Source organism: Myxocyprinus asiaticus, chromosome 8 (genome assembly GCF_019703515.2).
Source record: "Myxocyprinus asiaticus isolate MX2 ecotype Aquarium Trade chromosome 8, UBuf_Myxa_2, whole genome shotgun sequence".
In the NCBI taxonomy this organism is placed as follows: domain Eukaryota; kingdom Metazoa; phylum Chordata; class Actinopteri; order Cypriniformes; family Catostomidae; genus Myxocyprinus; species Myxocyprinus asiaticus.
In genome coordinates this window covers 54,101,969-54,122,849 of record NC_059351.1, presented here as the reverse complement: position 1 = coordinate 54,122,849, position 20,881 = coordinate 54,101,969, and the positions used below count along the sequence as shown (strand labels likewise).

Sequence of the window (20,881 nt, the reverse complement as noted above, 5' to 3'; positions counted from 1 at the left end):
CAGCCCCTCCCTCTGCAACTGGACCTTGGACTTTCTCACTAACAGACCACAGTCTGTTAGGATCAGCAACCACAACTCCTCCACCCTCACTTTGAACACTGGTGCACCACAGGGCTGTGTGCTGAGTCCAATCCTCTACTCCCTCTTCACCCATGACTGCATACCTGAGCATGGCTCCAACTCCATAATCAAGTTTGCAGATGACACCACGGTGGTAGGCCTGATCAGTGGCGACGATGAGACGGCCTACGGGGAAGAGGTACAGCACCTGGAAGTGTGGTGTGCCAACAACTATCTCACACTCAACACCCAGAAGACCAAGGAGCTGATTGTGGACTACCGGCAGACTAGGAATGGCCACACATACACTCGCATCTACATTGATGGGGACGAAGTGGAGCGTGTGACTAGCTTCAAGTTCCTGGGTGTCCATATCTCTGAGGATCTTTCCTGGACCTACAACACCTCCACTCTGATCAAAAAGGCGCAACAGTGCATTTACTTCAACTGTCCCCCCACATCCTGCTGAACTTTTACCGCTGCACTATTGAAAGTATCTTAACAAACTGCATCGCAGTGTGGTATGACAACTGCACTGTCTCAGACCAGAAGGCCCTCCAGCGGGTGGGGAAAACTGCCCAATACATCACTGGTGTTCAGCTACCCTCCATCTTAGACATTCACCACAAACGCTGCCTAAGGAGGGTGAGAAGCATTATCAAAGACACCTCTCACCCCAACCATGGTCTGTTTACTCCTCTCCCATCTGAGAGATGCTATAGGAGTCTTTGCTGTCGCACCAGCAGACTCAGGAACAGTTTCTTTCCCTCAGCTGTCAGCCTACTGAACTCTAAACTCAGGCTCTGAACACTACATCCCACTCGGACTACATATTTTTTTTGCACATCCTCTTGATGCACATCCTCCGGACTCAAGATGGCGCCGAGTATGGCTGCTGCGTTGCGAGCTCCGACACAACATAGCAATGGTTTGTTTGTTTTGTTTACAATTCTTATGTTTTTTGTCTTGGATGTTGTCTGCCTTATTGTCTACGACAGACAAACACTTTTGGACATTGGCTCAGCGATCTCACACCGTAAACCGGACTTCACATTCCTCAATGCCGACCCGCTGTTTACAAACACGCAAGCGGAGCCCTTTGTCTGGGCAGCACGGCCGCGGAAACGCAGGAGGAAAAGGGGAAACAGAGCCGGCGTTCTCATCAGAGTAAGACGCCGCGCAAATCGACCCCCGCTACCCACTATTCTACTGGCAAATGTTCAGTCTCTGGATAACAAGCTCTGCGAGCTGAAAGCGCGGATCTCTTTCCAACGAGAGACGAGGGACTGCTGCGTTATCTGCCTTACGGAAACTTGGATGTCTGCGGAGATTCCAGACTCAGCCATTGAACCCGCGGGGTTCTCCATGCTCCGAGCGGACAGAGCGAAAGACCTCTCAGGTAAAACTAGAGGAGGTGGTGTATGTTTTATGATCAACAAATCCTGGTGTGATCAGAGGAACGTACATTCCATCAAGTCTTTCTGTTCTCCTGATCTGGAATTTCTTATGCTTCTGTGTCGACCATTCTGGCTACCGAGGGAATTCACAGCGGTCATTATCACTGCTGTGTACATTCCCCCACAAGCCGACACAGACCGGGCACTCAAGGAACTGTATGGGAGTATAAGTGAGCAGGAAACCGCGCACCCTGAGGCCGCGTTCATTGTGACCGGGGACTTTAATAAAGCCAGTTTAAAATCAGTCGCACCAAAATACCACCAGCACATTAGTTTCAACACACGAGGGGACCGGGTTTTGGACCATTGCTACTCTCCGTTCCGGGATGGCTACAAATCCCTCCCCCGCCCACCATTTGGCAAATCGGACCACTCTTCCATTCTGCTTCTGCCCGCTTACAGGCAGAAACTGAAACAGGAAGCACCCACCCTCAGAACGATCCAGTGCTGGTCGGACCAATCAGACTCCACGCTACAAGACTGTTTTGATCGCACGGACTGGGAGATGTTCCGGTCCGCCTCTGATGACGACATCGAGCTTTACGCTGATAGCGTAACGTGTTTCATCAGAACGTGTGTAGAGGAAGTGATTCCGACCAGAACTGTGCGAATCTATCCGAATCAGAAGCCGTGGATCAACAGCGATGTTCGCGCGGCACTTAATGTGCGGACCTCCGCTTTTAATTCCGGGAACGCGGAGGAGCATAAACAAGCCAGTTATGCCCTCCGAAAAACTATCAAAACAGCAAAACGCCAGTACAGGAGTAAGATTGAAGGACAGTTTAACACCACCAACTCTAGAAGCATGTGGCAGGGAATTAACATCATCACGGACTTTAAAGGGAATAAAAACTCCGCCATGAACACCGCTGCCTCTCTACCGGATGAGCTAAATACTTTTTATGCTCGTTTCGAGGGAAATAACACCGCCCTCGCGGAGAGAGCTCTCACGGCCGAAGCTACAGAGGTTAGTTCACTCTCCGTCTCTGTAGCGGATGTAACCCGATCCTTCCGACGGGTGAATATCCGCAAAGCCGCGGGTCCAGACGGCATTCCGGGCCGCGTCATCAGAGCGTGCGCGAACCAGCTGGCTGGTGTTTTTACGGACATTTTCAACCTTTCCCTCTCTTTGTCTGTAGTCCCCACATGCTTTAAAACATCCACCATTGTGCCTGTTCCAAAACAATCGAACATAACTTGTTTAAATGACTGGCGTCCTGTTGCTCTGACCCCCATCATCAGCAAATGCTTTGAGAGACTAATCAGAGATTACATCTGCTCTGTATTACCACTCAATCTTGACCCGCTGCAGTTTGCTTACCGCAACAACCGCTCCACTGATGATGCCATTGCATCTACAATACACACTGCTCTCTCCCACCTGGAAAAAAAGAACACTTATGTGAGAATGCTGTTTGTAGACTACAGCTCAGCATTCAACACCATAGTGCCCTCCAAGCTAGATGAGAAACTCCGGGCTCTGGGCTTAAACAGCTCGCTGTGCAGCTGGATCCTGGACTTCCTGTCAAGCAGACGCCAGGTGGTTAGAATAGGCAGCAACATCTCCTCATCACTGACCCTCAACACTGGAGCCCCGCAGGGCTGTGTTCTCAGCCCACTACTGTATTCCCTGTACACACATGACTGTGTGGCAACACATAACTCCAATGCCATCATTAAGTTTGCTGATGACACGACGGTGGTAGGTCTGATCACTGACAATGATGAAACAGCCTACAGAGAGGAGGTGCACACTCTGACACACTGGTGTCAGGAGCACAACCTCTCCCTCAACGTCAGTAAGACAAAGGAGCTTGTGGTGGACTTCAGGAGAAAAGACAGAGAACACAGTCCAATCACCATCAATGGAGCACCAGTGGAGAGAGTCAGCAGCTTCAAGTTCCTGGGTGTCCACATCACTGAGGAACTCACATGGTCCGTCCACACTGAAGTCGTTGTGAAGAAGGCTCATCAGCGCCTTTTCTTCCTGAGACGGCTGAGGAAGTTTGGAATGAACCGCCACATCCTCACACGGTTCTACACCTGCACTGTGGAGAGCATCCTGACTGGCTGTATCTCCGCCTGGTACGGCAATAGCACTGCCCACAACCGCAAAGCACTGCAAAGGGTGGTGCGAACTGCCAAACACATCATCGGAGGTGAGCTTCCCTCCCTCCAGGAAATATATACAAGGCGGTGTGTGAAAAAAGCTCGGAGGATCATCAGAGACTCCAGCCACCCGAGCCATGGGCTGTTCTCACTGCTACCATCAGGTAGGCGGTATCGCAGCATCAGGACCCGCACCAGCCGACTCCATGATAGCTTCTTCCCCCAAGCAATCAGACTTCTGAACTCTTGATCTCCCACGATCAAAATACATCAGCCCTGCACTTTATTACTCTTTTATCTCACACCGGACTGTCATAAATTATATTACTGTCATTATATTATGTCTCTCTTAACAACTGACTATCAACCGACAGCCTGAATGTCAATACAGTACAATACTGTACATTCTATATATATACTTTTTTCATATATATTTTAATTTTTATTGAATAATGTGTATCTATATAGTATCTATATAGTAAAAACAAAACAAAAAAAAACAAAAAAAACAAAAACAGCATATTGTATACTGTACAGTGTATGTTATTATTTGTATATTGTTGAGTGTAATTGTGTATAACAGATGTTTAAATTGTGTTGTGTTAATTTGATGTTTTAAGTTGTGTAATTATGTATAACAGATGTTTAAATTGTGTTGTGTTAATTTGATGTTTTAAGTTGAGTGTAATTATGTATAACAGATGTTTAAATTTTGTTGTGTTAAAATGATGTTTTAAGTCGAGTTTAATTATGTATAACAGATGTTTAAATTGCGTTGTGTTAATTTGATGTCATTGAAAATTGGTATATGTCTCATCACTGTCACGACTGCTATGTTGATCGGAACTGCACCCAAGAATTTCACACACCATTGCACTTGTGTATATGGCTGTGTGACAATAAAGTGATTTGATTTGATTTGATTTGATTTGATGCCACTTGCACTGTTATGGTCTCTGGCCATATATATATATATTTACATATTTATACTTCATTCTGTACAATGCACCTTCAGTGTTTATACTTCTTAATTTCCACCTTGTACGTATTCATAGACATTTGCATTGAGCTGGTCTCTGATTATCTACCTCATAACTTTGCACTCCATAAAAATCTTTATTGTATATACTCATATATTTATTATTATTTTTAGTATTTTTACATATACATATTGCTATTTGCACTTCTGGTTAGATGCTAACTGCATTTCATTGGCTCTGTACCTGTACTCTGCACAATGACAATAAAGTTGAATCTAATCTAATCTAATATAAACTCCACTTACAATGTGTGCTTAAAAGAAGGATTGTCCTTTGTTTTTTTCCTGCAGTGCATTTCACGTAATGCTGCCAATCAAGAATGATGTGGCGATAAATAACTCTCATTTGTGTGCTCCTCATTTCTAGATTATTAATTTAGATCAACATCATATGCCGATAAAAATCATGGAGAAATGAGCATTGTTGAAAGCAGCGTCGTAGAAATTAATGGAGCCGCGTTGATTAGACTATCTAACTTATGGCCTATTACGTAAGGGTTGTTTCGGCTCATGAAACTCATCTGTGATTGGCTGGATGGTCGCTCAATCAGCCCAAAGTAAAATGCAAAGAATACTGTGTACAAATCCACCATTTGGACTCAGGATTGGTTTAGCTTTGAAAAGTGCGGGGGACAAAAATCACCTTTTTAAAGAGTGCAGGGGATGTCTTTTTATGTGACGTAATTTGTGTCATGTTGCACCGCTTAATTTTAAATATGGTTTAACAATTTTTTTTTTATTTTCTCCCCAATTTGAAAGTCCTCGTGGTGGCGTAGTGACTTGCCTCAATACGGGTGGTGGAGGACGAATCTCAATTGCCTCCGCGTCTGAGACTGTCAATCCGCGCATCTTATCACGTAGCATGTGTGGAGGCTTTACGCTATTCTCCGAGAACCACATTATAGCGACCACGAGGAGGTTACCCCATGTGACTCTGCCCTCATTAGCAACCGGGCCAATTGTTTGCTTAGGAGACCTGGCTGGATTCACTCAGCATGCCCTGGATTCCAATTTATGACTCCAAATGTAACAAATCAGAGAATAAACTTTTAACCCGTGATTAAAATTGTCACCTGTGATTAATTTTGTCCGCCATGATGGATTCTCAGCTTAGCTGTAGATTGGTAGTACACAGGGCTGATCAAGCAGGTAAAAAAAAAAATGTCGCAGCAGTGTAAACAATGTCACAAGCTTTAAAATAATCATAATTTAAGAAAAAATGACCACACGGGTTTCGGATCGACCGCCTCCCCTCATCAGCACCACTATTGTGGCCAGAAATGAACAGCCCATGCTGTCAACTGAAATGAGTAGAGAGGAGGGGAGCAATAACGATCACCTATCGCTTGTAACCGCTCTTGTTAAATGCCGAAATTACACTCTCCTCTAGAGACCCGTCTCTGTACCATGTCCCCGCATGTAAAGGATGGGGAAGCAGATAATCACCACTGAGACGAGCCGCCGCACTCGCACAGTGAATTTAAAAGCACACATTGCGGCCAACTGCCCAACATGTTGGACCATAATAAACATAAATAATATGATAAACGTGTCTCAGAGGGCTGACGGCACATCCACTGTTAGTTTACCTAGTCATTCATGTTTAATTGTAGGTCAGTTTTTATTTAAACCACCTCAGCTGCAAGTTTAAAGTTAATCCCTAACTGAGATTTAAATGAGAGTTTAAAGTATTGGAACAACAGGATTAAAGTTAACTCAGATTTACTGTAAAATTAAAATCAGGATTAAATCGATGGTTAATATGTAACCCTGATTATTTTTAAAAAGGTTTATAGTTTGGTGCATCAAAATGATCAGATAAACCTTGATTTAATCTAAATGAAAGATTAATCCTTGTTGGTGCAACCCACCAGCTGGGGCTTGAGTTGCGGAACCACCAGTTATATTGTAGATATTCATACATCTATAAATAGGAACACCAGAGTTGGTGCCAGGATGAAATTGATAAGAATAATAAATAATGCACACCTGATGAACAAAGCAGTGATTGTGTAAAATTAATAGTCCATTCAACAAAATTATTGCAAAACAATATGTAGGCTAATTGTGTAATTAATTAGGTTAAATGTGGATAAACATTTCCAAGTAAATTACAAATGTTTATAAAGTTACGCACAAATATAATGAAGTAACACTGACAGCAGCACTATACCGGCACTTTTCAGAACCTCATTGCGGGACAGCAACTCAAAAAGCACTTAAAGCGGGTCCTCATGTGTTTATGTTAAGTGCAGTTTTGGGAAACACACAAAAAATAACAAACGTTTGTAAAATTCCTCATAGAAAACACTCTTAACCGCTAAGATCAAGATTTTGTTACTGGGGCCAAGATCAGTTCAGAGCCTTTTGCAGTACAGTTTGGGAGTCATAATTCTAAATGCATCATATAACTGGCCTACACAACAGTCAATTCAGTTCACCAAATCATACCCACATATTAGACTTACCAGAAATAATGCTATGCAACTGCACATATTTTTTTTTAATGTATTTCTACCATTACTTGAACTCGAATTCCATGTGTCCCACATTGAGAATCTCTGCAAATTCGTTGTAAAAGTCATAACGTTCACCTCTTATCTTTTGAAGTCAGAGATTAGCCACCGACGACAGCATCAAGAACTTTACTTTCTGAGTGAAAAGGTCTTTTAAATCATATTTTGGGTGGCTTTTGGACAACAATTCCCTTTTAGCTCTGAAATTAACGGCTCCCTGTAGCACCGCCACTGAGGAACAAGTGGATAATCCAGTTGTGTATCATGCACAGTGTATACCCAAACAGGTCTGAAATCAGTCTGATATTTTTTTAGACAGGAGGGGTGTACTTCCTCCAAAATGAGTCTCTATGAGGAGAAAGAAGCAGAAGCTGCTGTTCATTCTCCAGAACCCAGCTATGTGTCAATGAAGAGCAACAACTCCATGAGGGAACCACCTGTATTGAGTAATAGAACAGCAATATCTGACCCCAGGTAAGATACTAATGCAGACATTAACAGTTGACAATGAGATGAATGGAATTGCATTTTATTTTGTTTAAACTGGCTAAAGGAATTGTTATATGTGTATAAAGGATGCCCTTTCCAGTGTTGCACATTTATTAAAGGGGCTCTTTTCAGAAAATGTACAGTCAGAAATTGTTAAAGGAGCATCTTGTTTCTCTGCCATCTATTTGATTTTCAACACGCATATAAATTGTATGAACTGTTATCAGTACCTTATTAAGTTTTCAACAAATATTGTACACTAAGTGGGGTTGCCAACTGTCCAGTATTAGCTGGGACAGCCTGTATTTTGGCCTATGACCCATAACCCCACAAAACAATTACCACACTTAATACTTCAATACAGAGAGTGAAATAATAGGGTCTGTTCCAAAACCTAGTGAGTGTCCTCCTGAGGCAGCATTTTAGGACATCATAGGCCTCCAGTTATATTGTAGATATTCATACATCTATAAATAGGAACACCAGAGTCGGCGACAGGACGAAATTGATAAGAACAATAAATAATGCACACCTGATGAACAAAACAGTGATTGGGTTAAATAAATAGTCTGTTCAACACAAAATTATTGCAAAACAATATGTAGACTAATTGTGTAATTGATTAGGTTAAATGTGGATAAACATTTCCAGGTAAATTACGAATGTTTATAAAGTTACGCACAAATATAATGAAGTAACACTGACAGCACTGACAGTTTGGGAGTCATAATTCTAAATGCACCATATAACTGGCCTATCTAATCCTTCACAGCAGTCAATTCAGTTCACCAAATCATACCCACATATCAGACTTATCAGAAATAATGCTATGCAACTGCTATGACCTATAGTTCTTAACACGTAATGTATTTCTTAAGTCCTTAAATGTATTTCTACCATTACTTGAACACGAATCGCATGCGTCCCGCCTTGAGAATCTCTGCAAATACGTTGTAAAAGTCATAACGTTCGCCTCTTATCTTTTGAAATCAGAAATTAGCCACCGATGACAGCATCAAGATTTTTCCTTTCTGAGTGAAAAGGTCTTTTAAATCATATTTTGGGTGGCTTTGGACAACAATTCCCTTTTAGCTCTGAAAGTAACGTCGCCTCTTTCCCCTCATAACGAAGAGGAGCAGTTAATATTTGCCATCTCATCTGAATATTCTTTTGTCCTTTTTTTTCCCCCTTCTGTTAAAATATACTACGATAATATTAAATAAATGAACTTAAACTAAAAATCAGGAAAATCAAAGACAAAGTGGGTTGATACTTCGTGCATTTAGGCTAAATATTATAAACAAATATAATTTACTTACACGACTTCTGCTGGTGTGAACTTCTCTACAAAGTGATAAATGGGCAGTGGTGGCTCAGCAGTTAAGGCTCTGGGTTACTGACCAGAAGGTTGGGGGTTCAAACCCCAGCACTGCCAACATGCCACTGTTGGGCCCTTGAGCATGGCCCTTGACTCTATCTGCCCCAGGGGTGCTGTATCTTGGCTGACCCTGCACTCTGACCCCAGCTTAGCTGGGATATGTGGAGTAAAAAAAGAATTTCACTGTAAATGTTCAAGTAATGTGTAACAAAAAAATAAATAAAGGCTTCTTCTCTTCTTAAAGGATAAAGAGCTCAAGTTCAAACACTCACTGCTATTGTTTTTAGGAGAAAGAAATTGCATGTCAGTGTATGAAGACTGTATGCACATGGGGCACATCTTATTTTGTGATTTGATTATCTTAACCCTTTGTACTGTACGGTTATCATCCTTTCTCCTTTTTTTTGTTTTTTTTTTTTGCTTCTATTAAAGAGACTTTTTTTATGGGCACACCGTTAATTCTGTGCGGGGTGGTTTTATGTTTACAGCCCCTGTAGCACCGCCACTGAGGAACAAATGGATAATCCAGTTGTGTATCATGCACAGTGTATACCCAAACAGGTCTGAAATCAGTCTGATATTTTTTAGACAGGAGGGGTGTACTTCCTCCAAAATGAGTCTCTATGAGGAGAAAGAAGCAGAAGCTGCTGTTCATTCTCCAGAACCCAGCTATGTGTCAATGAAGAGCAACAACTCCATGAGGGAACCACCTGTACTGAGTAATACAACAGCAATATCTGATCCCAGGTAAGATACTAATGCAGACATTAACAGTTGACAATGAGATGAATGGAATTGCATTTTATTTTGTTTAAACTGGGATTTAGTTTAAAAAGGAATTGTTTCATGTGAATAAAGGATGCCCTTTGCAGTGTTGCACATTTATTAAAGGGGCGCTTTTTGAAAAATGAACAGTCAGAAATTGTTAAAGGAGCATCTTGTTTCTCTGCCATATATCTGCAATATATTTTCAACACACATATAAATTGTATGTACTGTAATCAGTACCTTAAGTTTTCAACAAATATTGTACACTAAGTGGGGTTGCCTACTGTCCAGTATTAGCTGGGACAGCCTGTATTTTGGCCTATGACCCATAACCCCACAAAACAAATTACCACACTTAATACTTCAATACAGAGAGTGAAGTAATAGGGTCTGTTCCAAAACCTAGTGAGCGTCCTCCTGAGGCAGCATTTTAGGACATCATAGGCACACTCCCGACACAAAGGCTCTTCCAAAAGGTAGGTATCTTTATTACGCTGCCTCATAAGATATCTTGTTTTGGCCAAATTTAAGGAAGCATCGTATGTATCCTTCCCCAGGTAGGCGATCTCAGAATGCATCATAATAAGCTCGGTGGAAAAGTGAATCCAAGATGGCGGACAAAGAGAGTGAAATTTAGATTATAAATATACCTATTATCCATTCAATACTGAAAAGTATCGATAAATAAAAGTTTAATATGATACAAAACTGACTATCTTACCTAAAATATGTGTGTACTGTGAGTATTTATGCTCATTAGAGGATTGCATCGTTTCTCTCCCATCACCTGTATCCACAATATTCCTGAGTCCCATGACGCTTTGCAGGCGATGTGGGTGGAACTTCCAGTTAAGCATAAACAATCATTATGTTATGTACTAATGCAGCATTAAAAATGACAGAAACTTGAGAACAACTGATCACAGAATTATAGCCAGGCGATATTGTATCTGTTAATGATTATGGGTTTGAGGATGATGGCCAAATATCGCAAATATAGAAGCATTTTAGTTATTTTGCCGAGTCTTTATCCATCGATGGAAGAACTGAACAGACTAACCTGAAAAGCTCTGTAGCCTATTAACACCTTCACAGATGTATAGTTGGACATGTTTTGAGAACTGTAGATAATTATGGTTATTTTAAAGCATATATTGAGTCTAGTCAGAACCTGAAGAGTTTATTGTACCGAGATTATGTAATTAATGCAGATACAGGAGAGGTCCAGAAAACAGGATGCTCGTGTATTACAGGACTCAGGCAATGATACTGTCATGCTGCCTTTTTCGGATAAAATACAAATATTTTGCGGGAGATGAATGTGTAGTTAGCTCAATCTAGCTTTAGAATTGTTAGTTTACATACTTAATCTCCGTATCTAAATGCTGTAACCTACATGAAATGTTTTAGTGTTGACTGAACAATTGATCCTGTTGATAGATTGAATTTATTGTTCTTGTGTAGGAAATAACGATGTATTAGCAGCCACACAATAAACTGTACTGTACAAAAAGAACTATATGCAATAGAAATAAACATATTTATTTGGACATACATTATAAACTTTGTACACAAAAGTTCAATGTTCTCTGTAAAGCAACTATAAAACAGTATGTATTATTAAAAGCACTGTATGAATAAATGTAATTGATACTGAATTAATGTCCACACTGTTTTCCAAATCACCTTTTCCTCTTAAAGGAGTCATGAATTGGAAAATCAAACTTACCATGATATCTCGACATATAAGAGTTCATAGCACTGTAAAAACATACTGTAAATTTCAGAACCGAAAACTTCTTCGTTAGTCTAAAAAAAGGCTTTATTGAAACCAAGGTGCCAAAATGGCTTGTTCTTTACTTCCTCCTCACTAATACGTCATAGTGAGGTATTACATCAGCACAGGCCAGCCTCTGCATAAACAGATCAACGCCTACTTTATCGTCGACACTGCTTAGGGTTAGGGTTAGTCAGTGTCTTGACACGAAGATGTCAAGACGTTGTGCAGTGCCAGGTTTTGGGAAACTAGATTTCTAGCATTTGCTTCGCAAGGATCCCAACATTAAGAAAGAGTGGCTGACGTTTATTTTTAATGAAGTCCTAGATCGCGTCGGTAAGAACGTGTTTGTTTGCTCACTTCATTTTACCGATGATTCTTTCACAAACAAGACACATTTAGAAGCAGCCTTTGCTGAGAGACTTAAATTAAAAGTTGATGCAGTGCCAACTATATTGAACCCGACAGTGATGTCGCAACAAACAAGTGTGAGTATCCATGTTAATTGTTTTGCTTCATATGTTACAGACTGTTAGATGTGTACTGAGTATTTGATTTGATCCTAGTGATTTTAGATGCTCATGTATTAGTTTTAATGCACAGGGATCTCTAAGCAGCATATCATTTCTTGTTCTGTTGGCATGATGGCACTATTGCCACAGAAGCACCTAAAGAGTATTGATATATATATATCAATATATATAGACAATCTCTTTCCTTTTTAATGAAAACATGACTCATTGTAATGAACAACGTATGCTTTTGTCACTACACTGAATATATGATGAAAGATGATTATATGACAAACGACAGTGTGACAAACACCGGTGAATGTATCCTGTGTACGTTTACATGTTGCACAGTAAGTGTATCCTTTCATAGTTATAAACATGATAGCACCATGTATTTACACTTTATTTGGTACTGTCATGCATTACTCAGCATTTGTAAAACACAGATGTTTCACCGTTAGAAAATGCCGTTGTGTCGCGTCTTGGTTTAAACAACAATAAAAGTAACACCTATTACACAAATAGACAAGTAAATTACAGTGATTACTTACCACACTGTCACAGACTGCAGTATCCATGGTGTTTGTGGAGGGGGTTCATTTTCTTCAAATTCGGGATCAGAATCTGGCTCAAACATGTATGGATGAATTCCTCCGGTTGTCATTTTTTTAACCATTAAAAAAACAAACCACGGCGTTTACACTTATTCCACATGCAAAGATGTTACCCGATCACAGCAGTGGGCGTTTACACTGAAGTCTTCAAGAACACGCCCCAAAAAACGGAGCATTTGAATCAGATGCACAAAAACTGGATAGAAAATGACCAATTATTCCTAAATTATGACTACTTTTAAAGAAAAAAATCACACTAACATTATAAGTGGAGCTCAAGGAACATTATAAAATAAAATAAAAATCCAATTCATGACACCTTTAAGGGAAGACATGCACATTCTGCAAAGACACTCAAAAGAAAGTGAGTTGCATGCAGGAAAAATGCAGGAAAGAGGAAAAATCATAATTCAATTCATTTCAAACGTGATAAAACATCTCACTACTGTGTACATGTCTCATCTAATAATTATGGTCTTCCACTGTAGAATTTACCATTTAGCATCACAGCATGAAAACAGTTGAAAATATCGTCACTACTCACAGACAGTTCAGGTAAAACACAGCTCCTTTTAATACTCAGTAATAATGCCATTTCAAAACACGTGAAGCATTCACAAAGGCCAACACTGAATAGAAATGAACAAACTCTCAATATGTCTAATGAACTTTAGACATTAGCACATGTACACACATCTGTTAGCACAATAATGCTATCGTATATGTAATTCATTGTGCTCCATTTCTGGACGTCTGTCGTAGACAGACCGTAACGGTGGATAATATAAGTAATCCCCATTCTTGACTTCTTGCCAATAAAGTGCAAACAGCACACAAACATATTATTTCAAGCTTTTTCAAACAGATGTTCCTAAGTCAATCCTTCTGTAGGCAGCCGATTGAAGAAGCAGCATCTGGGACTGGAGCGCTTTTTTTGCAATTGGTTTCTGATCATAACATTGCAGTTTTAGATAAAACTTTAGTTTTGCTTGATTATTAGGATAACCATGAACTGCACACACTGTCTGGGGAATTTTAAATCTTACAACATTTAAAAAGCAAGAAACTAACCACTTGACACACAAGCAAGCAGTGACCGGCTACACACCAAACGCCAACCAATCACACTTCCGCTAGCCAACCGGAAATTCCGCCCACCTAGCGAAATACAGTGGACTCGCAGAGAATATTGTGGATTGAAATTAGATGCGAGTCAAGTCTCGTGAGCTGCACGTGAGGAGCGCTATTTGAGTGATGCACAGAGTTAGTGCCTATGTAGAGCGTCCCAATATGCTCTCTTATGAGGCTCCATTTCAGTTTGGATGCTGCCATACAAGACAGCTGCCTATGAAGGCAGGAGACAGCGAGGCAGCTCACTAAGTTTTGGAACAGACCCATAGGGTGTCCAAGTTACCACACTTGTACTGCAGTCCTGAAAACTGTCTAAATGATCACACTTGTATCACTATTCTTTGAGGGAAAAACAATATTTAATTGATGGCAATTACTGCTCAGTGTTGTATAGCTGTGCATTTGAAATTTTTTGACATGACTTTAATTGTACCTATTGCCTAATAGTTTGCCAAAGCGATAGTGAAAGACACACAAGAATTGTCATTATCAAACATAATTTCTGTTCCCTTGTTTATTTTTCATTTTTCTGCAGTTTGAAGCGAGATAATCTTGTCAGATCTTTAAAGTCCTGTACTGCCTTCGACTGTCAAAGCCACATCCTGCAGAATGACACAGAATTTGCCTTGAAGACACGCACACTGCTGGAGGAAACTGGAGACTTGCATCTGGATTCTCATCAACCAGCAGATGATGTTCTTCAAAGAGTCAAAGACCAACACAAAACCAGCATGAAGAACAAGTATGAGTGCTTCTTTGAGGGAATCAAACTACAAAAGAATCAAACCCTCCTGAACAGGATTTACACACAGCTCTACATCATAGAGGGAGAGAGTGAAGGGGTGATTGAAGAACATGAGGTTTTACACATGGAGAAAACAGACAGAACTCAACACTTACAAGACACTCCAATTTACTGCAATGACATCTTTAAACCCTTACCTGAACCAGGATGTGAGGAGAAGAAAAAAGACCAAATAAAGACTGTTCTCACTAAAGGCATCGCTGGAATTGGAAAAACAGTCTCTGTGCAGAAGTTCATTCTGGACTGGGCCGAGGGAAATGCCAATCAGGATGTAGATTTCATGTTTGTGCTTCCATTTCGAGAACTAAACTTGATTAAAGATGAGCGGTACAGTCTTCACAAACTTCTGCTGGACTTTCATCCTGAACTTCATGATCTGGACTCAAAGATTTATGAAGAGTGTAAAGTTGTGTTCATCTTTGATGGTCTGGATGAAAGCAGAATTCCACTGATGTTTTCAGACAGTGAGAAAGTTTCTGATGTGACTGAGACTTCATCAGTGAGTGTGTTGATGTCAAACCTCATCAAAGGAGATCTGCTACCCTCTGCTCTCATCTGGATCACCTCCAGACCAGCAGCAGCCAATCAGATCCCCTCCAAATACATCAAGCGTGTGACAGAAATTCAGGGATTCAATGACCCTCAGAAGGAGGAATATTTCAGGAAGAGAATCAGTGATGAGCATCAAGCCAGCAGAATCATCGCACACATTAGAAGAGCAAGAAGCCTCCACATCATGTGCCACATACCAGTCTTCTGTTGGATCTCATCCACTGTGCTTCAGAACATCCTTAAACAAGATGACAGTGCAGAAATCCCTCAAACTCTGACTGAAATGTACATCCACTTCCTGCTCATTCAGACCAATATGAGGAATCAGAAGTATGAAGAGAGAGACCCAGAGAAACTCCTGCAGTCCAACAGAGAAGTGATTGTTAAACTTGCTGAACTGGCTTTCAAACAGCTGATGAAGGGCAATGTCATGTTCTATGAGGAGGACCTGATAGAGAGCGGCATAGACATCACTGATGCCTCAGTGTATTCTGGGATCTGCACTGAGATCTTTAAGGAGGAATCTGTGATTCATCAGAGGAAAGTCTACTGCTTCATACATCTCAGCTTTCAGGAGTTTCTGGCTGCTTTCTTTGTGTTTTACCATTATGTTATCAAAAAATTTGACACATTGCGATTTGTGGATCAAGTGCATAGTCTACATAGGGACACAGTAGATAAAGTTGTTGAAAGTGAAAATGGACAGCTGGATCTTTTCCTGCGATTTCTGCTGGGCATCACATTGGAGTCCAATCAGAGACTCTTACAGGATCTACTAACACACATAGAGAACAGCTCAGAGAGCATCAAGAAAACCACACAATACATTAAAAACACAATCAAGAATGACAAACATCTCTCCACTGAAAGATCCATCAGTCTGTTCCTCTGTCTGCTGGAGATGAAAGATCAGACTCTGTACAGAGAGATTCAGGAGTTTCTGAAATCAGACAAACACTCAGAGAATAAACTCTCTACTGCTCAGTGTTCAGCAGTCGCCTACATGCTTCAGATGTCAGATGAGGTGCTGGATGAGCTGAACCTGAAGAAATACAATACTTCAGAGGAGGGTAGAAGAAGACTGATACCAGTTGTGTATAACTGCAGAAAAGCTCTGTGAGTGATAAATCCATGTTTTACAACAAACACCTCAGGTACTTTCAGGGCATGATCCCAAAGACATATACCAAGCTTCATAGTGATATGCCAATGTGTTTGTTAAATACAGTATTTCATACTTCAATTACAGTTGCAAACTGTCATTATTTAAAAAAAATCCATTTGATTACTTTAGAAGTTTAGTCTATGTGATCAGCCTATTTTGTGCTCAGCAAGATTCAAAGTCAAGAATAAAAACATTTATGACTCAAACTCCCTACCTTCAGATTACAAGTCAGCTCCCAAACACTCTGCGCAACACCAGACACGCTGATGTTTTAATGTTAAACAGGCATACTTAGGAGCAGACTGGGACCAAAAATCTGTATGTATTCCACTTGCATTTCACAGCCCCCTTCGGCATATCGTGGAGCCGTTTCATGGCCCCCTTCACCATATCGCATATCTCACTGTGTCGTGGCCCACCAGCCCACTACTGAACCGGCCCATTGGGAAAAGTCCTGGTTCTCCCAATGGCCACACAATAACATTGCTAAGAGACTGCGGTTGCCTAATTTAATTAGTGTATAGCATACAATAAATAGCTTTTTTTCTGCCATGATTTGACAATCATTTGAGCCAAATGTAGTGAGAATTGGCTAAAGTAAGACTGCTCAATTATGGCAAAAATCATAATCATGATTATTTTGGTCAATATTGAGGTCACGATTATTTAACATGATTTCTCATTGACTTTGGAAACATCATGCATTATTGAACTTGAAAAAAAAAACTTCCTTGAACTTGAAATATAAACTGCATTGGGTAGGGGAGGAGGCTATTGTCAAATGATAATTATTTTATATCACGAATGGTAATCAAATAAAGAAAAGCCTCCATCGCCATCATTTACAGCAGGGGTGCTCACACATCTATGGGATGAGATCTTTTTTTTCATCATGTAATTGCAGCAAGATCTACCATGTACAATAAAGGCTATACATTACCACAATACCAAAATTTCAGTAGCTGGTAGTAAAATTCTCAATACCAGCTTCAAAACCACAACAAATAATAACACTAACTAATATGTTAATTATGGAAGAATGATTTCAAGTTCTTAAGTAATTATTCAAGACTAGTAAACAGTCAGTAATAAAATAACAATAAAAAACAGCAATGAATAGGAATATAAGAAAAATAAATAAAAATTAAGAAAATTCAGTGCTATTTTTAACAGCTTTAAAAGTTTTTAACAGCAGTAGGCTATCATGTATTCATTTCAGTATTCAAGTAAACATTCAGAATGAAATGCAACATAAAACTACTACTGGTCTTCACTGTATGATTATAATACATTAATACTTTTTAAAGCTACTAAAGTTACTCAGTCAAGAGCAGTGAGTGTTTTCTCGTTTTCTTGTTATGGATGTTTGATTATTATATTGACACACTAGACAGCAGCAGGTCTATTAGTTTACATTTATACTTACAAGTCTGACATTTTAATACAAATCCACTTTTTTCTCCGCTGTTTACGTCCACTTTAGACATCACTCTCTGTGTTTATATGAATACTTCACTAAGATAGGTATTTTGGTGGAATTTGAAATGTATTTGACAGTTCAGGTACTGGTACTGAGCATTAGTGTGAGCATTTTCGGAACACGTGCGCATGTTCAGCACACACACATACGCTGCCTGTCAGTCAAACAGGGCGCAGCTGTTATTAGATCACTTGCGAAGTATAAAATTACTTGCTCTGGATTACTTTCAACAGAAGAATAATAATATTAACTTTCTAATAAGTGACACAGGCCTAGGCTATCACAAATACAGCCAGTTAATTTTTCATTATTGATGTTTTAATCAGTTTGCTTGTCCGGTCAGGAAAGTAAAATTCTCTTTCACTTGCCCCTTCAAAAATCCACTTGTCCCGGACAAGAATTCTCCGATAATTATTTTGGAAAACAAGCCAAAAAAGACTAATCAGAAATGTCTTTAGTTCCACTGTATAATTGGCTAAGACTACACTCTCTCACCTTTATGTTCACTTCAATCCATTTTTAACTCACAAGAAACAAACTTTCTCTTCTTAATAGAGCTGCGTTTTGCTGATTTTCTTCATGATAACATACACACAGTGAACGTGACACATATATTATGATTCACTACATCGTGAGCCATCACGTGTAATCTAGCTGCAGCAAACGCACGCGAGTGACAAGCGTCGCCGCGCCAGAGTGGGCATCTTCCGGGAGAAGATTCATTCTCTTCCCTGGTCACTTCATGCAACTCGTAGATGCGGCACTGACCACACAGAGAAATGCCAGTTTCGGAGTTTATTTTCACAACCCACTTCCTTGTTATTTGAACTTTAATAAAGGATGCTTTAAAGATATAATGCAAGGGTGTTTCATTGCAAAACGGAATGCGGCAAAATAATCATTTTATCTCAATTATCTTGTTTTCATAATTGTTGGAAGCCAAAATCATAATTGAAAATAACATTTTATTAATTTTAACATTGCTCAGGTAAAGTTTCATTTCTGATGGGCATCTTCATGATCAACTTTTGTTGGAGTGTAACAGGAAAATGACTTGGCATGTGAAAAATCTTTTCATAATTTCTTTCTAGCATAGTCTCAAGATTATCTGACCAAAATTTAGGGAATATCTGATGAAAGTGTTAGGATGAGTTAAAAATGCCAGATGAAAATGGAAGTAAAAATGGTGGACAAGTAACATGGCAGAAATTTGAAAGATGGGTAACAATAAATTCAGTATAATGCAAAGAATTTAAAGAGATCAGTCATTATGCCAATTATTTCTCAGAAGTTGTAATGACTTCTTTTTATATTTTTTTGAACACTGTTCCCAGACTGCACAGATTAGTTCAGGGCATGATACTTATCATTTTCACCATTTATTAATTTTTTTGATACACCAAACTGTTGGTAAGATACATCAGTTTATGAAATTTTTTAAAATCGCTGAAATGCAATATGGACAATCATGGAAAATCCTATGTCATCGAATTCCATAAATTCCATGGAAAGATCTAAGATCACAAATGGTTCAAAAGTTATGGGCAAAAACAGCAATTTTGATCCATGAGAGGGGCAGTCATTATTAAACTTGCAATGTATCCTCTGATCATGTTCCTAATGAAGCTTATCAGGTTTCGTTTCAATAGGACAAAGCTTTGCAAAGATTTAGTCTCAATTCCTGTTGGCATCTCTGTGACTAAATTCATTGATGTGTTAAAGGAAACAGTTTGGTCTATCAAAAAGCTTTTAATAACTATTTGCCAGCAGTGTCACAAGATGATCTGATACAAATTTGGGGGATATCCAGTAGAGGCTGTGGGAAAAGATTGAAAAAGTATATTTTCTTCACATTTTAAGCTGACAGACAAAATCATGGGTAGGGATAAGACTGGTTAGATCCACTGAAAAGATCACAAGCAGACAAATCAGAGATTTATGTGTGTAGGCGATATGGAGTTATTAGGTGTTAAAAAGTCACATTTTTAACTTATGGTTGTGCTAGATGGTTTGAGTTGGAGACCCTAGAATTGGGCAGATTGATGATCAGACCCTCAGCAATAAGTGTGCCAAATTTTCCCAACTTTTCTATAGGGACTATTCAACTTTGGGGCTTGACCCCTCATAAGAAGACAAACAGATACAATAGGTGCCTTTGGTCCCAAATTATTGAAACATCAATGAAATTTGAAGAGTCAGGCAAAGAGTTTTAATCTCCAAAAATTGTGTTTTATTCTCTTTCAGTCTTGCCGGCTGTAATCTCACTCATCAGCACTATGAAATTGTGGCTTCAGCTCTACAACCATTAAAATCCCTCCTGAGAGAGCTGGATCTGAGTAACAATGACCTGCAGGATTCAGGAGTGAAGCTGCTCTCTGATGCACTGAAGAGTCCAAACTGTAAACTGGGGATACTTGGGTAAGGCTTTAAGAGGTCATTCAGTGAAATAAGGAAAACCAAGTCTTTTATTTTTTTTCTGTTTTATGTATTTTTAAAGAGATGTATTGTTGCTTATTTGTTTTATCCCTCTCCAGACTGTCAGGCTGTATGGTGACAGAGGTCGGCTGTTGTTATCTGGCTTCAGCTCTGAATTCAAACCTTTCACACCTGATAGAACTGGATCTGAGCTACAATCACCCAGGAGAATCAGGAGTCAAACTGCTAACTGAGAGACTCAACGACACAAATTGCAGTCTGGACAAACTGAAGTATGTTGAGCAGTAAGATTCTGTGTTTTTGTGGTGGGTTTTTCAAATTGAGACTGCCAATCAAATTATGCATTGATAAAGTGTTTTAGCTTTTCATTAGTTTTTAGTAAAAAAAATGAATTAATTCAACTTTTCACGTGTTTTTAGTTGTGGCTCTGTCAAAACTATGCTCTTTTTTAAGCAGTTTGACATGTCAGCATCTGACTCAACCAATGGTGTGAGTTTGGTGGAACCAAATGTAATACAGTGTTTTAAGATTTTGGGAAAACATGGGGCAGCAGGAGTGTTTGGGAAACTTGTTTGGAGTCAAACAGTCACTAT

At 39.7% G+C, this 20,881-nt stretch overlaps 1 protein-coding gene across 1 annotated transcript in view; it reads left to right on the top strand.

Annotated features, from left to right (window-relative positions):
- Positions 1-20,274, top strand: part of LOC127444819 (uncharacterized) — a 50,318-nt gene extending 30,044 nt beyond the window's left edge. Inside the window, exons 15-18 of the mRNA XM_051704360.1 lie at positions 7,501-7,655; positions 9,637-9,795; positions 14,386-16,323; positions 20,097-20,274. Of these exons, the coding sequence (XP_051560320.1) occupies positions 7,501-7,655; positions 9,637-9,795; positions 14,386-16,323; positions 20,097-20,274 (2,430 nt within the window). The remainder of the gene's footprint in view (positions 1-7,500; positions 7,656-9,636; positions 9,796-14,385; positions 16,324-20,096) is intronic.
- Positions 20,275-20,881: the final 607 nt, after the last annotated feature.